Source organism: Thalassophryne amazonica, chromosome 19, assembly GCF_902500255.1.
Source record: "Thalassophryne amazonica chromosome 19, fThaAma1.1, whole genome shotgun sequence".
In the NCBI taxonomy this organism is placed as follows: domain Eukaryota; kingdom Metazoa; phylum Chordata; class Actinopteri; order Batrachoidiformes; family Batrachoididae; genus Thalassophryne; species Thalassophryne amazonica.
Genome location: NC_047121.1, coordinates 30,943,362 through 30,963,311, shown reverse-complemented (window position 1 = coordinate 30,963,311; position 19,950 = coordinate 30,943,362). Strand labels below are relative to the sequence as shown.

Below are 19,950 nucleotides of genomic sequence, written 5' to 3'. Positions count from 1 at the left end.
TTCTTCACTGGCTGTGATGATTATGAACATGATTAATAAAGTGTGTGTTGGCTTGTCTTATAGCCGCTAGCTCGCTGGTGTCTCGACAGTGTATGTGTTGTTGTAGTGCCGTAAAGGAGTTTGTGTTTGTCACAAGACCCGAGACTCTTTTCCACACAACACAGGTCAGTGTCTCTGAAGTTTTTAAGGCTGGTTTTCTGCTACAAGACCCCTGGTGGGGGAGAGAGAGCCCCCATTCTCCCCAAAACAAGTCAAAACCATTTGAGCTACTTCCAACTTAAAATTAAGGTTTAAAGTTTGCAAACGTATTTCTCTTCTCTATTTACTCCTCTCACTTTTCTTCCTGATGGGTTTTACAGCTGGAAAACTGGGAGTGGAGTTCCTGCTCAGTAACCTGTGGCGGAGGGTCTCAGACACGCAGTGTGCAGTGCATCCCCCATTGATGCCTCGGGGCCCCGTGTGGTGGAGGATGTCATTTGTGCCGCCTATGCCAAAACCTCCCACCCTCTTTACAGACATGCAACATGCAGACGTGTGCTGAATATCAAGTGACAGGGTGGAGTGAGGTGAGTTACTCAGCTGACAACTGCACAGCCGTAACTGAATACATCAATAAAATACCACATTTTCAAGGGAAGATTTTGAAGTAATGTTAGAAAGCTGACTTTGGTGTTTTGGGTGTGTGGTTTAAGCCAATTAAAGCTCAGGTGTGTTGTTGTCACTGCAGTGCTCAGTCACCTGTGGCTCAGGAGAACAGACCAGAGACGTCACTTGTGTGGGTTCAGGAGGCACGAGGCTGGAGGAAACGTTCTGCAGCACTTTGCTCCGCCCACCCGCCAGCCGGCCCTGTGACATGCACGCCTGCCTAAAGCGCATCAGTTGGCATGTTGGGGGGTGGGGTCTGGTGAGTGCGACGAGCAACCGGCACACCCACAGATAAACTCTGTGAGCTCCAGAGGTGAATGTTTCTGTCTTTACTTTTGATTGGTGATATTCTCTTTGTTTTTCTGCAGTGCTCTCAGAACTGTGGCTCTGGTTCACGAGCACGTCAGGTGATCTGCACAGACCAGCAGAGGAACCTGTACCCTGTGGACCAATGTACCGCCCTCCCCAAACCCTCCACAGTGGAACGCTGCAACACCCAGCCGTGCGACAGCCCACAGGGTGAGCAAAGGAAAAGCAAATTAATAGACACAAATAACTGCATGAGTAAAGTACAGGAGCACTCAGTCGGGCGTATTCACCCCCACCAAGGAACAATAGACCTCACAACTGCATTAATCTCAACCATTATCAGAACCAGCAAACTGGTATGATTTTATTTATTATTTCTTTTTAACATTATCATATTATTGAAGTCCATTCATTTTTTTTTCATAAGAAACCAGGCAGTGCTTTCCCTACAGTGTACAACAGCACATTCAAAACCATTTCATTATTCAAACTGTGATTCTTGCATTCTGTTAAATTTAATCTCATCATTGGAACAGCAACAATCTTTAATTGATTTCAAATCAAAACTTTAGGGTTTGAGTAATTTATATCCAAGATCTGCTCGCTACCTTGCTTGCCTCTCCTGGTGGTGGCTCTCACTGCGGTATTGTATCACTTCCTGTTCCGGAGCACAGCGGTGTTTTGCTGCATCTGTTAGCTGTTTAATCTGCGCAGTTAGATGATCTAGTTACCTAGATAACGATTTGCTTCACAGTGTAATCTTCACGTGCCTTAACTAAAGCACTCCCTCTGCTGAATCACCTCTAAATTATTTACACATTTTTCACTTTGTGTGTTTTTAGGAATCCGCTAGCTTAGCGCAGCTACTAGCTCTAGCCGGTTTAGCATGGTGGCTTCTCCTGTCTCTCCCGCACTTTTCTTCTCTAGGTGTGAAATGTTTAGTTATCCTCGGCCTCCTTTAGCTGTAATGGGTACTTGTAATAAGTGTAAGCTTATTCGTAGCTTTGGAGGCCAGGCTGGGCGAATTGAGACTCGGCTCCGCACCGTGGAAAATTCTATAGCTAAGCCAGGCCCTGTAGTCGGTGCGGACCAAGGTAGCTAGCCGCCGTTAGGTTTCCCTCTGGCAGATCCCGAGCAGCCGTGAAAGCAGGCCGACTGGGTGACTGTGAGGAGAAGCGTAGTCCTAACAGAAGCCCCGTGGTACACACCGCCAACCCGTTCACATCTCTAACCTGTTTGTTCCCCACTCGGCGACACCACCCCCAAGGATCAAACTCTGGTTATTGGCGACTCTGTATCGACACCAGCAACCATAGTCAGTTGTCTTCCGTGGGGCCAGAGCAGGCGACAGTGAAGGAAATTTGAAACTGCTGGCTAAGGCCTAAGCGTAAATTTGGTAAGATTGTAAGTTCACAGTCGGCAATAAGTGACACCCGGTTACGCCAATCGGAGGTCACTAAAATTAACATTGAATCGGTGTTAACTTTGCAAAAACAATGTCGGACTCTGTAGTTTTCTCTGGGCCCCTCCCCAATCGGACCGGGAGTGACATGTTAGCCGCATGTTCTCCTTGAATTGCTGGCTGTCTGAGTGGTGTCCAAAAAATGAGGTGGGCTTCATAGATAATTGGCAAAGCTTCTGGGAAAACCTGGTCTTGTTAGGAGAGACGGCATCCATCCCACTTTGGATGGAGCAGCTCTCATTCTAGAAATCTGGCCAATTTTCTTAAATCCTCCAAACCATGACTATCCAGGGTTGGGACCAGGAAGCAGAGTTGTAGTCTTACACACCTCTCTGCAGCTTCTCTCCCCTGCCATCCCCTCATTACCCCATCCCCGTAGAGACGGTGCCTGCTCCCAGACCACCAATAACCAGCAAAAATCTATTTAAGCATAAAAATTCAAAAAGAAAAATAATATAGCACCTTCAACTGCCACCACAGACTAAACAGTTAAATGTGCTCTATTAAACATTAGGTCTCTCTCTTCTAAGTCCCTGTTAGTAAATGATAATAATTGATCAACATATTGATTTATTCTGCCTTACAGAAACCTGGTTACAGCAGGATGAATATGTTAGTTAAATGAGTCAACAACCCCCGAGTCACACTAACTGCCAGAATGCTCGTAGCACGGGCCGAGGCGGAGGATTAGCAGCATTCTTCCATTCCAGCTTATTAATTAATCAAAAACCCAGACAGAGCTTTAATTAATTTGAAAGCTTGACTCTTAGTCTTGTCCATCCAAATTGGAAGTCCCAAAAACCAGTTTTATTTGTTATTATCTATCGTCCACCTGGTCGTTACTGTGAGTTTCTCTGTGAATTTTCAGACCTTTTGTCTGACTTAGTGCTTAGCTCAGATAAGATAATTGTAGTGGGCGATTTTAACATCCACACAGATGCTGAGAATGACAGCCTCAAACACTGCATTTAATCTATTATTAGACTCAATTGGCTTTGCTCAAAATGTAAATGAGTCCACCCACCACTTTAATCATATCTTAGATCTTGTTCTGACTTATGGTATGGAAATTGAAGACTTAAACAGTATTCCCTCCTGAAAACTCCCTTCTGTCTGATCATTCTTAATAACATTTACATTTACTCTGATGGACTACCCAGCAGTGGAGAATAAGTTCATTACACTAGAAGTCTTTCAGAAAGTGCTGTAACTAGGTTTAAGGATATGATTCCTTCTTTATGTTCTCTAATGCCATATACCAAAACAGTGCAGAGTAGCTACCTAAACTCTGTGAGATAGAGTATCTCGTCAATAGTTTTACATCCTCATTGAAGACAACTTGGATGCTGTAGCTCCTCTGAAAAGAGAGCTTTAAATCAGAAGTGCCTGACTCCATGGTATAACTCACAAACTCGCAGCTTAAAGCAGATAACCCGTAAGTTGGAGAGGAAATGGCATCTCACTAATTTAGATGATCTTCACTTAGCCTGGAAAAAGAGTCTGTTGCTCTATAAAAAAAGCCCTCCGTAAAGCTAGGACATCTTACTACTCATCACTAATTGAAGAAAATAAGAACAACCCCAGGTTTCTTTTCAGCACTGTAGCCAGGCTGACAAAGAGTCAGAGCTCTATTGAGCCGAGTATTCCTTTAACTTTAACTAGTAATGACTTCATGACTTTCTTTGCTAATAAAATTTTAACTATTAGAGAAAAAAATTACTCATAACCATCCCAAAGACGTATCGTATCTTTGGCTGCTTTTCAGTGATGCCGGTATTTGGTTAGACTCTTTCTCTCAGATTGTTCTGTCTCGTTATTTCATTAGTTACTTCATCCCAAACCATCAACATGTCTATTAGACCCCATTCCTACCAGGCTGCTCAAGGAAGCCCTACCATTATTTAATGCTTCGATCTTAAATATGATCAATCTATCTTTATTAGTTGGCTATGTACCACAGGCTTTAAGGTGGCAGTAATTAAACCATTACTTAAAAAGCCATCACTTGACCCAGCATCTTAGCTAATTATAGGCCAATCTCTAACCTTCCTTTTCTCTCAAAAATTCTTGAAGAGGGTAGTTGTAAAACAGCTAACTGATCATCTGCAGAGGAATGGTCTATTTGAAGAGTTTCAGTCAGGTTTAGAATTCATCATAGTACAGAAACAGCATTAGTGAAGGTTACAAATGATCTTCTTATGGCCTCAGACAGTGGACTCATCTCTGTGCTTGTTCTGTTAGACCTCAGTGCTGCTTTTGATACTGTTGACCATAAAATTTTATTACAGAGATTAGAGCATGCCATAGGTATTAAAGGCACTGCGCTGCGGTGGTTGAATCATATTTATCTAATAGATTACAATTTGTTCATGTAAATGGGGAATCTTCTTCACAGACTAAGGGTTAATTATGGAGTTCCCAAGGTTCTGTGCTAGGACCAATTTTATTCACTTATACATGCTTCCCTTAGGCAGTATTATTAGACGGCATTGCTTAAATTTTCATTGTTACGCAGATGATACCCAGCTTTATCTATCCATGAAGCCAGAGGACACCACACCACTTAGCTAAACTGCAGGATTGTCTTACAGACATAAAGACATGGATGACCTCTAATTTCCTGCTTTTAAACTCAGATAAAACTGAAGTTATTGTACTTGGCCCCACAAATCTTAGAAACATGGTGTCTAACCAGATCCTTACTCTGGATGGCATTACCCCTGACCTCTAGTAATACTGTGAGAAATCTTGGAGTCATTTTGATCAGGATATGTCATTCAAAGCGCATATTAAACAAATATGTAGGACTGCTTTTTTGCATTTACGCAATATCTCTAAAATTAGAAAGGTCTTGTCTCAGAGTGATGCTGAAAAACTAATTCATGCATTTATTTCCTCTAGGCTGGACTATTGTAATTCATTATTATCAGGTTGTCCTAAAAGTTCCCTGAAAAGCCTTCAGTTAATTCAAAATGCTGCAGCTAGAGTACTAACGGGGACTAGAAGGAGAGAGCATATGTCACCCATATTGGCCTCTCTTCATTGGCTTCCTGTTAATTCTAGAATAGAATTTAAAATTCTTCTTCTTACTTATAAGGTTTTGAATAATCAGGTCCCATCTTATCTTAGGGACCTCATAGTACCATATCACCCCAATAGAGCGCTTCGCTCTCAGACTGCAGGCTTACTTGTAGTTCCTAGGGTTTGTAAGAGTAGAATGGGAGGCAGAGCCTTCAGCTTTCAGGCTCCTCTCCTGTGGAACCAGCTCCCAATTCAGATCAGGGAGACAGACACCCTCTCTACTTTTAAGATTAGGCTTAAAACTTTCCTTTTTGCTAAAGCTTATAGTTAGGACTGGATCAGGTGACCCTGAACCATCCTTAGTTATGCTGCTATAGACTTAGACTGCTGGGGGGTTCCCATGATGCACTGAGTGTTTCTTTCTCTTTTTGCTCTGTATGCACCACTCTGCATTAATCATTAGTGATTGATCTCTGCTCCCCTCCACAGCATGTCTTTTTCTTGGTTCTCTCCCTCAGCCCCAACCAGTCCCAGCAGAAGACTGCCCCTCCCTGAGCCTGGTTCTGCTGGAGGTTTCTTCCTGTTAAAAGGGAGTTTTTCCTTCCCACTGTCGCCAAGTGCTTGCTCACAGGGGGTCGTTTTGACCGTTGGGGTTTTTACGTAATTATTCTATGGCCTTGCCTTACAATATAAAGCGCCTTGGGGCAACTGTTTGTTGTGATTTGGCGCTATATAAATAAAATTGATGATGATGATGATGATCTTCAGCGGTTACTGAGATCTGATCAGTAGGAAAATTGTGATGTTTTTGGCTGAAGTTTCAGTTTGTAACAAAGCTTTTCATTAGCGTGTATAAACACTAGACACCAGCATTTTCACTGGTTCTTAAGATCGGAATAACATTCACAGAAACACACATACTGCATGACCCAGTGTTGTAGTGTCTTGATGCTCAGTTTTTGGCATCTTGGATGCTTTAGTCTTGGCCTTGAGGGTTTAATGCCTTGGTCATCTCAAGATCATTCAAGACATTATCAAGGCGTACTGTATGTTATATACCTAAGTAAATTTAAAAGTAGTTTGATTACTTTGTGTAGTAACATACATTATGTAAACATGGCTGCCATTTCCTGGTAACTTAGCAGTGGTAGCTAACATATACGTGTCATACTGTAACCGACATATGGTACCTTCTTCTGGATATATGTTATCACATTTTAAATGATTCACTAGGGTATACGTATGTATCTGTAACATAACAGTTTGTATGCTTATATTATTTATGGTGCTGCTTATGGTTCTGTGGTTGCAGTGGTTCCAAGCGTTCAGGATCAACGAGGACAAAGTGGTTTCCATGTGCCCGACCATGACACAGGTTGGTCTTTCAGTTCACTTATAATACAGTGTTTGGTTGTGGTGTAAAGTCCTTAATTTGGATCAGTTGAAACAAAGCATTGCTGTATTTAATTGCCCCTTGATTTTTTTCTTGTGGTTTTCCTACACGTCCTTCTCCTCTGCTGACATACTGTAACTCCTGTCACCCTTCCCAGCCCCGCCCACCTCGTGTCCCAACACTAATTATCCAGGGCTGATTGACATGTTTTTGGGTGTTCACGGTCGTGATTCTGATTAAAATATTTCTGAAGCACTGAAGTGTACAAGTGCTGAAATGCTGGCTGTGGTCTTTCTGGCGTGTTCTTGCATTCTTCAGTATTTCAGCAGACAGGATTTTCAGTTTTGAGGCCGTGTGTGTGTGTACGTGTGCTTGTGTGTGTGTGTGTGTGTGTGTGTGTGTGTGTGTGTGTGTGTGTGTGTGTGTGTGTGTGTGTGTGTGTGTGTGTGTTCAGTCATTCACTTTTTTTCTTTCTTTTTTTTGAGAGAGAGAATGATGCTTCTCAAAGGCAATTTACCATTATTTGATTCAGTATTTTGCCTTATCAAACAGCTTGATGCTTTTGGTCAGTTTTTTAATCTTCCTGCTCAGTTTTTGTTTGTTTTTTGTTTAACCTTCCTGCTCAGCTTTTTTCCCTTAATTTTCCTTTGAGACATTAATCTAAAACAACTTAGGGTTATCTATTTTGTACATTTTTCTCAAACTATTTATGCCTTTTTGGTTTTCCTTGTGTTGTATACTTTGTATTAAAAATAAAAGACTACTTCACTGGGGTCTGTCAAGGTTGTGTTCTGGCTCCTACTCTTGTCCATGTATGCATGGATTGAGTGTTGGATATGGTTAAGGAGTTATGCAGTCTCTGTCCTTTTTTTGGTAAAGATAGGTTCACCGGCCTTGACTTTGCAGACATCTTTGTGGACTCAGTGGATGTCCTGGTTGGAGGTTAGAAGAAGCTGAGTCAGGCATCAGAAGATTTTAATGCCTTCCTGGGCTCAGGAATTAGCAGTGTGACTGTTTCTTTGAAAGTGTGGAACTTTCAGAATGTTTAGTGATTCACTTTTCTCTGCAGCAACACTGTTTTTTTTTTTGGTGCCAGCATTTGTACAGGAGGATGAAAGTCTAAGTTCTTTGGGTCCTGTTCCTTCTGAACTTACTTACTTAGTGTTAAATGAGTCGTTGAGTCGTTACTGGGGGAGACCCAGACCCATTACGCCTAAAGCCTGGGTCCCATCGTATAATAATCCATGAATAATGAACCACTCATGGGTGTGTCAGCGATTATTCGAAGAATGACCCACGTTTTCATCAATCACGTATCCGCAATGAAGGTGCCTCTACGTGCCTCTCTGTACCCCGCATGTGTCATGTAGCAGCCTCTAGTGAGCCACGACCGACCTGTCATTAGAGCCACAAATGGCTCGCATCTGCCACACTAAGACACGTAGTGCCGTGATAGCCCATGATAACGCATTGTTGGCGCACTTTTAGGCATGAGTTTGGTCCAAACCTCCAGCCCTCCCACACCTGGTCCCTTTAAAGTGTGGGTTTTCAATTCACAGATTCACAGCAGCAGGCTTTTAGCAGCCTCATAAGCACCACGCACATGCCTCTAAAACCTCGTACACAAACTGCCCCATGCTGTTGTTACTAAATTTTGAACATCTTCAAATTAGCGCCACGCTCAGAGAGGAGCCTCGTTAACTGAAGATATTGCCTCTAAAGCCCCTTTCACACCGGGTCCACTTTGAGTTGCTTCCTGTTGCGTCATGACGACGCAGGAATTTCTGCATCAGGTGCACGCAGTAGGGGGTCGAGAGGAGGTGAGGACGCAGCCTGCAGGTTCTCTGCACAGGTGCACAGTTTGGCTGCAGCCAGACGGTGCACTCTAATTTCTCTTCTAATTTATATTCTTGTGCAGGTCTGTGGGTCTGCGCTCTGAGTTCTGTTGTAGTTTATCTTTCCTCCTTTGACCGTGAGATGCGCGCGTGCGAACAAACCGTCCATGAGTAAATGTGGAGATGTCTGGAGTTATACTTGATGTGGACATGTCCTGTCTCTGGCAATCAGTCTGTGAGCAGGACTTATATCCTTTTTTGTTCTTTTTAAACACAGTGATGAGAGAGTTTGAGGGGAGAACAAGGAACTAACTGCAGCAGCCAGACAGTTTTTTTTTTCTTTTAATTGTTCACATGTGCGCGCGTGAACGAATCGTCCGTGAGTGGACTGGAGATGTCCAGTCTTTTTACTGGATGTGGATGTTGTGTGGGCCGCCAGAAGAGGAGGTACTGCTGGCCCACAACCAGAGGGCGCCCTGCCTGAAGTGCGGGCTTCAGGCACGAGAGGGCGCTGCCGCCACGGACACAGCCGGGAGTGACAGCTGTTACTCATTACTTCCTGACAGCTGTCACTCATTCTTCATCATCTCACTCCATAAAACCCAGACGTCATCTCCACCTCATCGCCGAGATATCATACTTCATTGGAGGTAATATCATCAGCCATTTGTGTTTATCTTAAGCTGTATATTGTGAGTGTTTGCAGGAGTACCGGTCCCTCTTCCTGTGGAGGCTGAGTGAGTGCAGGGCGGCACTCTTTTCCTCTGAGGGACTACTGTAAATACATCAGCATTTTGAGTGAGAGGTGGAGGTGGCATTCCCACCGTTGTTGTTACTGGGTGTACACACACCCACACTTGACTGTCTTTGTTCTCGCCAGCAGTACCAGATCCGACAGTCGGGGACGGTGATCACCTGGGAATTCGGGACTTGGCGGCTCCAGTATTCACCAGGTTCTGTGGCGGCGGAAATCGTGTGGTTCCGGCTCTTCTCAGGACAGACGTCTTCTATCCTCGAGCCTGCCCACACGTCACCTTTGTGGATTGACTGTAATTATATTCTGAGATTGTCTGTATATTCGTTGTGCACATTTCACAACATTAAATTGTTACTTTTTGGCTCATCTATTGGCCGTTCATTTGCGCCCCCTGTTGTGGGTCCGTGTCACTACACTTTCACAACAGTGGACGTGCTGTTTCTGGCACTCACTCTGTGAGCACGACTTATGGATTTTATTTAAACACTTTTGTGAGAGTCTTCTGTCACAAAGGAGCAGGAGCAAGGAGGAGCAGCTGCTGCAATCAGCATTTTTTTTTTCTGTGCTCTTTTTTGAGCATGTAGTTTTACTGCATTGTGTACACGGTATAAAAACAATCCTGCATGATTTATGCTGCGGGAACAATGGAACACAGCAGGAATCATAAATTGGCGTTGGGTAACATTGTCTTGTGAGTGTGTGGCTTCCAGTCACGCTGAGTACCGTCCTGTTGCTCTGACTTGCGCTGAAACCACTTTATTTCTGCGTCGAGCACAGGATGCAAACAAAAATGAAACATGTTTAATTTTTGGCCTCCGATTTGCTTCATCCTTTGCGCCCCTTGTGCTGTTGTGGCATTGAGTTGCATCGTCTTGGCACTGAGTTGCTCCCACGCGGCGTCGTCATGACGACACACGACGCAACTGGAAGCAGCTCAGGTGTGAAAGGGGCTTAAGAGCCACTCAGAGCCACTATTCTCCCACGATAGTTGAAGAAACCCTCTCATAGCAAAGAAAACATGCTGCGTGTCTCATTATTCATCCTTCATTATTTTGTGGGTCCCAGGCTTAATGTGAGTGGACTTCAATTATGACACTACAGTCATGTGACATGCTTAGCTGAGCAAGTACCTCAGAGCTGAGGACCTCGGCAATTAGAAAAGGCCAAGGGGATTCCCACATATCATGTATTCAACCATCTATTCAGGAGGTGAAGTAGGGTATGGACCACAAGTATGCCTATGTGGTTGACATTTGGGATCTAAAGAGGTTCTGTGAGGTGGTGGATGGAGCAACAGGCATCACCATTGTATCCTTCTAGACCTGACCTGAAGTTTAATTTCAGTCCACAGGCCAGAGAGTGCAGATCCCACCCAGACAAACACAGATCCTGACCCTCCCAGTTTTGTGCTTGACCTCCACTGCAGCCAGTCCCAGTACGGCTGTTGTCCAGATGGAAGCACGGCAGCTGGGGGACCTCAGGGCCTGGGCTGTACACAAAGCTCAACTTCTTCACCTGTCCAACCATCTTGCATACAGACCAGGTAACCATCTAGAACAGCGTTTCTCAAACCTTCTGCAGACCACAGACCACTTAACCAATAAAAAAACAATCTCACGGACCACCGAATTCCACAAATATCCAAAAACAAAAGGTTTGCTGAGCACTCCAACAGTATATTTACAATGGTCAAGAGCAATTTTTAAACAGTGTGAGAAACACTTTTTATTTTGAATATGATATTAATTTATAATGTGATATTTTACCAGTATATCCACAGACCACTAGGGGTTGCTCACGGACCACCAGTGATCCACAGACAATTTTTTTAAAGAAAGGCATATTGTAAACTACATTCTGGGTCACATTTCAATAAACATTATGGGGTGGGGGGTTGGAGTCAAAGTCTGTATGCGAGTTAATTTGTCCTGCATTGAAATAAAACTCGTATTAAATGTTTTGTTGTTTACAACCCCTGCCTTCTTGTTCTTCAGCTATGGTTGCTGCCAAGACGGTGTGACAGCTGCTCAGGGACCCGACCAAGAGGGCTGCCAGCAGTATGTGGCCCCCTCATCCACTGTAAGCAAACATACATGAGGTGTTTCACTTCTTCTGTTTGTTGATTAGTGTGTCTTCTTCAACATTCACTGTGGGACACACTGGTGAAAATTTACTGATGTGGCCACATCAAATTTTTCTTTTTAAATAAGACTAGTGCAGTGCACGTAGGAAATATGTATGTATTCCTGTAGAAAAGTGTTAACGATATTTGTCAAAGCTGGTGCATGACAACAGCCTTGTGATAAAAAAGCAAGAAGCACCTGTGTGTTTGTCTCTATGTCTGTGGCTCACATATCTCTCAGAGTGTTTGTATATTATTTATTTCTTTAATGTATTTCTTCCGTCTCTCCCCGTGAATGTTCTGTCTTGTGCCAATAATGATGATGACTTCAAAATAAAGGGTTTGAAAATTAATCTCCAAAATTTTCATAATAAAGGATGCATATCATCGTGCCATGCACAAGGCATATCCAAAAGCTAAGGTCGGTCTGACTAACAGTCAGAGAGATATGCGAGCCATATACACACACAGATGCATCTTGCTTTAAAGATAGATGAGATCTTAAAAAAATCAAAAAGAATCAAAATGTATGGAGTTAATATTTCACATGTACCCAGGTATAATGTGTATTTTAACCCCCCTTCAGGCTGCTCCTTCTCTTCCCACTGAGAATGCGGTGCAGTGCCGTATGACCACCTATGGGTGCTGTTATGACCGCACCACACCAGCAGGAGGACCCAATGGAGAAGGTTGCCCCAACCCCCCCAACTACAGTAAGACACTACAGCAAATGTCAAGTCAAATCATGTTATTTGTCATTTCTGGGCTGCATATATGACATTTATGATGGTTTTATACACCTTCTGACAAAATCATGTACCTAAAGTAAGCGGTTATTGCTTTTGAGCATATGATAATGGGGTCATTTGCTTTTGACCAACTGGGAGAACATCCATCCATCCATTTTTTTTTTGCATTAAAAATCCTCAAACTATAAAATAAGGATAGAAATAAGAACAAAATTAACATTGCTCATGCTTCACATCCTGCTTTTAAGACATTGGGTAACTAGTTTTAGGTTTAAAGAAATTTGATAATATGGATTGTTTAGATTTTAAGTCAATGGCGGTAAAGTAGCAGAACTGGACATTTTGAAAAATGTTGAATTTTGAATTCTATTACCCAGAGGTGGGACGAAGTCACTGTCAAGTCATTCTCAAGTCATCAATCTGCAAGTCCCAAGTCAAGTCTCAAGTTGGCTTGCAAACAATTGGTTTTAATTATGACTTGCGATTTGACTCGGGACTTGCTGATTCATGACTTGAGAGTGACTTGATGGTGACTTTGTCCCACCTCTGCTAATACCTGTTCTTCTCCTCTGCTACAGTTGAGCGTTCAATCTGCTCTTTGCCTCGTGCTGCCGGCACCTGTGCCATCTGGACGTCTCGTTATCATTATGACGTCATCACTGCCAAGTGTGCACACTTCTGGTATGGAGGCTGCCATGGCAACAGCAACAACTTCATGACCCGAGCAGAGTGCCAGAGGGCCTGCCAGGTGCCTGCCCCCGTACCGGCTGGAGAAGCACCTCCTAGAGGAGCTGCTCCTGGAAGAACCCCATCTGTTGGAGGCACTGCAAATGGAGGGAGGTCCAGAACGGGAGGCTCCACCTCTGCAGGGTCACCAACAGGGCGAGATCGCAGCATGGGGAGGATTTTTATTGTTCAGAGTGGCTCTGCCCACAGTGGCAGGCAGGCGACAAGTGCTGCCACGCAGGCTCACAGAGGAAGAGTCTATCTGCATGCACGTCGACCTTCCTCTGCCGCTGCTTCTCAGTACAGCGGTCCAGCGGCTAGGTAAGACCAAGTGGACACGGGGTGTGGCAATAAGGTGCTCTCCCTCTGGCAGCCCCGCCCTCACTGGCCAGATGATGCAATGAACTGCCTTTTTTAGCCCTGCACCAGATCACAGCATTGGTGCCCATTCCATGTGTTGTGCATTCACTAAGCAACACACTTTTTATTTACACCTGCATCTTTGTTGTGTTATATGTGTGAAATCTCAGCTGTCACCGCACTGTTCAACAGACTGTCGCTCTCACGCCTCTTTTCTCCCTCTAACATTGAATACACCTCTGGGCGACGCCAGACGGATACGTGTCGCTGCTTCTTGGAATTTTTACTGTTTGTCTTTGTGTGTTTTTGGTGTCTTCTACCTCATTATGTCACTGCCACACGTGTGTTGTCATCATCATGTCATCATACTGAACTAATAAAGGTCCTGCTTTGGTGCTTCATCTGTCCTCGTATGTTGTCACTAAACAGTGTCTGTCTCACATCTGTCTTTGGGAAATAATTGCAAACTCAAGTTTCGCATATGAAGTGGCTCGTGAGACACCTTTTTTCTCCGTAATGCTGATGTGGATCCTGTGTAACCCTCACGGTCAGGAGCTTTGTGGGTGAAGGTGAAGGTTTTCTTCTTGATGCATGGGCCCTTCTGTGCCACTGCTGGTTTCTGTCTTCTTGGTGATCTCATCTTTATGCTTGCTTTGGTGACCGCTAACAGAAGTGCCACCAGTAAAGCATAAAGTGACTCTTTTCTTCCTCCTTCTGATTTCTTTGTTCTTCTCTTCCATCATTTTCTCCTTCCTTTCTTTTTTCTTTCCTTCCATCTGTTTGCCCTTCTCGTTCCTCATTTTTTGGTTCCTTTGTTGTTTTCTTTCTTGTACATCTCCTCCCTCTTTTCCTTCTATAATTCGTTGTGGTTCCTTTCTTCTGTCCTTCATTCTTTCATTGTCTTTGTTCCCTCTTTTCCTTTTAACCTTCTTTACATGTTTTTCTTGTGTTTCTTTTCTTTCTTTCTTTCTTTACATGTTTTTCTTCTTTCTTTGTTTCTCTTTCTTTTTTCTTTAACCTTCTATCTTTCCTTCTTTTCCTCCTTTATTTTGTTCCTTACATCTGTCCATCCTTCCCCATTTACCTCCTTTGTTATTTTGTTCCTTCCTTCCTTTCTTCCTTTGATCCCTTTTTCTTCTGTCCTTCCTTATTTTCCTTCTTTCTATCGTTCCTTCCTTTCTTACTTTTGGCTGTTCTTCCCTCTGCCTCTTCCTTCCTTGTTTATTTTTGCTTCTTTCCTTCCTTCCTTCCTTTTTTTCCCCACTTTTACTTTTTTCTTCCACTTTTCCTTCCTTCTTTCCTTTCTTCTTTGCTTCTGTCTTTCCTTTCATCCTGTGTCTCCTTTCTTCGTTTCATCCCTGTTCTCCATTCCTATGTTCCTTCCTTGTATCCTCTCCTTCTCCCTCAGTTTGACGTTGTCTGGAGTTTCCATTGATAAGACGGACCCGTCCACAGTGGAGGCTGTAGTTGGACAAACAGTCGTGCTGCCCTGCCGAGTCAGTCCACCTCCGTCCTCCACAGTCACAGTGGAGTGGGGACGAGATGGCGTCGCTCTTTCCACTCACAGGCCAGTATAACACACACAGCTGCTGGACTTTTCATTTAGCCTGTCATATGTGTTTTTTTTTATTTTGCTTTCCATTTAGAATGCTTTTCTAATGCTTAATTTCTGTTTTTTTAGGCATCACCAGCAGCCTAATGGTTCCTTGTTCGTTGGTCCTGTCATTAAGTCAGATTCTGGGTGGTTTTTGTGTGTGGCCACGAATGCACGGGAGAGAGACCACCGCTACATTTACCTGTCTGTCTCAGGTAAAGAAATACACCAGTACAATAACTTGAATGTATTCAGTGAAATTAGAACAGTGGTTCCCAGTCTGGTTCTCTTGTGTTCTTCACTGGTTCCTCAATGTAGTTGAAATAAAAAGAACTATAAATACGATAAAGCAAGTTGTGTATGTAGACTGATGTGAAAATATGTCACCAGCGTTGGTTCTTAAATAACCTGTATAGTCAACAGGCAGTTTATTTGGTTCTACCAAATAATGGTGCGAGTCAGTGTTTGTGTAAAATATTTGAAGAAAATGAACTTTTCTAAACAGATATGGAAATGCTCACTTAACTAATTTTCTTGTTACATATTTACAGCTGGAGCTCTTTGAGGTTGGAATGAGATGTATTCCCATTTGCTTTTTAAAAAATTTGACAAAATACACTTCACCTTGAAATGGAGTTCCTATAAAGTACCTTGATTTCTGTGGTATATCACAAAATTACATCCAGCTTTATTGCTGTTAAATTACTTATTTTATTTACTTATTTCTCAAAATAATGTCAACCAGTCAGCAATGCGTCATTGGTTAGATTTCCACCGACATGGTGCCCTGACTGCTTTACAACTGACAAACGTATTTGGATACAGCCCCTCTTGTAAGTGGGTGGAGTTCAAAAAGAGGGGCTGGATACTCAAGGCTAGTGTAGCAATACCCTCTGATCCTTGAACATCATGCTTGGAAACTCAGTTTCTCAATGCATTATACAGTCTTGTTGCAGTTTTTATCCGCATGGTCAAAAATTCCAAATTTTACACACTGGATAAATTTTGAGCATATTGCCATTTCTGCATGATAATTAATAAAAATGTTCCTAAAAGTAGCAATATTAATAATAACAAAAACACAGATTCATTCCCACTGTAGGTCTTTCAATAAATTGTAGATTGTATCTTTAAAAATCTGAGCGTCCTGACAACAACTTAGACCCCCAGTCTCATGAGTTAATTGGAGCCAGACATAGTAGACACAATTTAAAATCCAGTGTGTGTGTGTGTGTGTGTGTGTGTGTGTGTGTGTGTCTGTGTGTTGTCTGTGTGTATAGATGGATCATCTCCGATGGTTCCATCCACACCACTACCAGGAGATAGTCCAGTGTCACGGTAAGAATGGCACAATGTTTTGGCGGTGCTGTCTTGGCAACTTGTCTCTTCCAAAAGATGTGTTGTTGGTCAGCAAAGAGCCAATGTCACAAACTGAGAGATTCATGTTCTCATCCCAGGTTCAGCATAGAGCGATCAGGATCATCTGTTGTGGAAATGCGGTCCAGACAAACTGCCAGACTGTCTTGCACCATCGTCCCTCACTCAGCTCTTCAGTCTGTCAAAATAGAGTGGACGAAAAATGGACACGCCCTTAATGACTCCAGGTGCACAATTAATATCGAAGCTTTGTTTGAACTGTCCTTTAACATGGGGTTCAGAGATTTGATTGGATCTGACTGACTCCTGTGTTGCAGGATCACCCAGCATCTAGATGGGACCCTGATCATCCGGCAACTGAGGTCAAAAGACTCTGGTGTGTACACTTGCACTGCCTCTGCTTACCAGCAGGTGGAGCAGAAGCAACTGCAACTCAAAGTCCAAGGTAATTTAGATTTGTTTCGTTGTTATCGGTGAGGATCACAACTTGTGGAACTCTTTCTGGCTTTAATAATCCTTCACACCAAGCAAGGACTGGATTTTAGATTTAACTCCTGCCAAATTATTTAAACACAATTGATGTCAGAAAAGAAGGTTTCTGATACTTTAAACCAAATTCTTCACAGTTTCTGACCTCCCAACACTTCAGTTTATCTTACCTTTGTCCTGTTTTCATAAGCATCTCATGGCCCTCTCCCATTTTGTTGTTTGTCCAAAGAAATGTCGTAATTTTTATGACTTTGCAAACTTTATTATGAATAATTGTCATCCATGATTTTTTATTTGCCTTGACATCACTCAAATTGCCAGATCACCTGTGATCACAATCTACACTCACATTGCGTACACTACACTCAGTTTCAACTAATCTTTACCACAACCTGGAAACCCACAACACAGTCTCAATTGTCCAACCCCCCTTTTAATCCATCACACACAAATTAGGGGAGCGTCTCTGGTGACAGGCCCAACCTGTCCCCCCTAAACCCCAACCCCTGAAAGTTAAAAGGCATGAACTGGAAAGTGAGTGCAAGAAGCTGCACGGGTTCAGAATGGTACAAATAGGAATGGGACATAACATGTTTTTATTCATACTGTCTTTCTAGTATTTGTTTTTAATGTTCATAAGAATAAACACTTATCAACTAAAACACAATAATACCATTGTGCAATGCAAAGAATAAAATTGTCTCTATAGTTGTAATTTTCTTGAATGTTTTCAGTGTTAAAATTACATTATTGTTAATATTATTCACTGTATCATTTGCTCTTAATGTAACGGCATGGAGCCATGCACGGATTTGCCAGATTAGATGTTGTAATTCTTCCTACTCACCAGTAGAGGCCAATATATGTCAATTGAAGGTCCTTATTTCCTTCGCTGAGCTCATGAATGGTTGAGTTACTTTGAATATACAATAATATGCAAAAAACAAACCCCACAAACATTCTGAATATGAAATATATTAATTTTCACATTTAAAAACAATAAGTGTATTAATGTCAAATAATGCCCTGTGATAGACTGGCACCCTGTCCAGGGTGTACCTGGCCTCACGCCGTATGACTGCTGTGACAGGCTCCACCCCCATTACCCTTCACTGGAGTAAGTGCATATAGAAACTAATGAATGTAAAATAATTTATTTAGCTTTAATTCACTATGTATTAACCTTTTCAAAGTGAATTCTTTTGGGTGAATTTACTCACATTCAACCGCTTTACAATGTGGATCTGGCTGTATCCTCTGTGGCGACCCTGAGCAAAACGGGAGTAGCCGAATGGAAAACAACATTCACTGGGATGTGAAACTACAAAGCAATAATATTTGTATAAATATAAAAAAGATTTATTACCTTATTTAATATACTTTGTAAAATAAAATAAAGTTCTCTTTATTTATCAGTTCCTAATTTGTTCAGCAGACCTGAAGATCACGACAGCACCAAATAACATCCAGGTGTCTGCAGGCAGCACAGCCACGCTGCCCTGTGTGGTGTCAGGAGACAATGTCAATGTGGGCTGGTCAAGGTAACTAACCTTCAGTGCAATTATCAGCATGATTTACAAAATACTACATTAATTACATTGGAAATTCACTTACTCACTTCTTCTTTTATTAGCATCCCAAAGTTTACAGAAGGACCCGCGATATTGTTTTTTTTTTCATAAAAAGATGTGATATCTCCTGAAATAAATTATTAATTAAATAGTTTAATAGGAGTATAAAACATTAGAACAAACATGTTACCACCTCGTGTTACTTACACTGTACTCAGATTCTACAGCCAAATATGGGACCTAGTATTAACACATTATTCCACATAGGGTATATCCAGTGGTGGGCACAGTTCCGCTAATCCGCCAACCACTAATTATTGAAGCTAACTTTTTTGTTATCGGATTAGCTTTTCAGATAACTTCAAAAACCATCATCGATCCAATTAGCTTCTGCTGAATTTAGATTTGTTAATTATTTGCTGGCAGAGTAAGTAAAGCCGAACGGTCAAAAACATTTGTAAACCCTAAAATCACACTTTAGTTCTGCTCTGTTGTGTTTTGCAACAGACAGGCAGCTGTGAGAAGCTGTCTGAGCTCAAAGCAGCCCCAGCAGAAGGAGCCTGGCTGCTACAAACAAAAAAATAGTCATTTTCCTTGACAGCATACAGACCCCCTGATGTGAGGCAGAAGTCTTGAAAAGCAAAGCAGGTTTTGACTTATGGTTTGATTTTAAAACCAAACTAATTCCAGATGGTTTATTTATATTAATGTTAACTGTCATTTTAACAAAGTGAAATATTGCAAATATCTTTTAGTTTTAAAGTAAAAATTCTAAATGTTTAAGCATTAAAACTCACAGATGCCCAGAGGCATTATGACAGTTGGATGCTATTTACACTTACACTGCCATCCAGTAGATGGTGGTGTTCTATGCATTTTGGGTCAAGATGTCATATGGTTGCCATTCGGTGCGCTGTATCATTTAGACTTAAACAGAATTTTCAGTTTTGCAGATGGCTTTTTTTACAAATAAATTTTTTTTTACATATTTACAAATACAGATTTATTTGTAAAAACCAACACACACGTTAACTAGTGTGTTGTTTCTTTTACAACCAACCAATGATTAGGAGGCTCAATTTCCCATAATGCCACTGGCATCTGTGAGTTTTAATGCTCATACAATCAGAATTACTGCATTACTTTAAAACTAAAAGGTATTTGTGATATTTTCACTTTGTAAAAATGACAGTTAATGTTAATATAAGTAAATCGTCCGGATTTAGTTTGTTTTTTAAATCAAACCATAAGTCAAACCTGCTTTGCTTTTCATGACTTCTGCCTCACGGCAGGGGCTCTGTATGCTGTCAATGAAAATGTCTCTTCCTTACAGCAGTTGGCAGCACGCACAAAGAGAGGAACGCTGACTCATTGTTTGTGTTGGGTTTCTGATCACCTTTGATTCTGCTTAAAAGCACTGGCGGTGCTTAATCTCAAAACTGGTCTGTCAGTAGGTGACTGTGTACCGGAGTCAATATAGAAAGTTATCGGTTTGTCGTTAGAAAAGCTGGATTTGTTGGGAAGGTGTCGTAGCACCGAC

General features: G+C 42.2%; 1 protein-coding gene across 1 annotated transcript in view; it reads left to right on the top strand.

Moving 5' to 3' along the window:
- LOC117531882 (papilin-like) overlaps positions 1–19,950 on the top strand; it is a 110,660-nt gene that overhangs the window by 81,481 nt on the left and 9,229 nt on the right. The window contains exons 14-26 of the mRNA XM_034195074.1: positions 728–904; positions 1,014–1,164; positions 6,750–6,812; positions 10,767–10,965; positions 11,417–11,501; positions 12,131–12,257; positions 12,872–13,340; positions 14,788–14,946; positions 15,061–15,188; positions 16,254–16,311; positions 16,431–16,577; positions 16,668–16,795; positions 18,272–18,380. Of these exons, the coding sequence (XP_034050965.1) occupies positions 728–904; positions 1,014–1,164; positions 6,750–6,812; positions 10,767–10,965; positions 11,417–11,501; positions 12,131–12,257; positions 12,872–13,340; positions 14,788–14,946; positions 15,061–15,188; positions 16,254–16,311; positions 16,431–16,577; positions 16,668–16,795; positions 18,272–18,380 (2,000 nt within the window). The remainder of the gene's footprint in view (positions 1–727; positions 905–1,013; positions 1,165–6,749; positions 6,813–10,766; positions 10,966–11,416; positions 11,502–12,130; positions 12,258–12,871; positions 13,341–14,787; positions 14,947–15,060; positions 15,189–16,253; positions 16,312–16,430; positions 16,578–16,667; positions 16,796–18,271; positions 18,381–19,950) is intronic.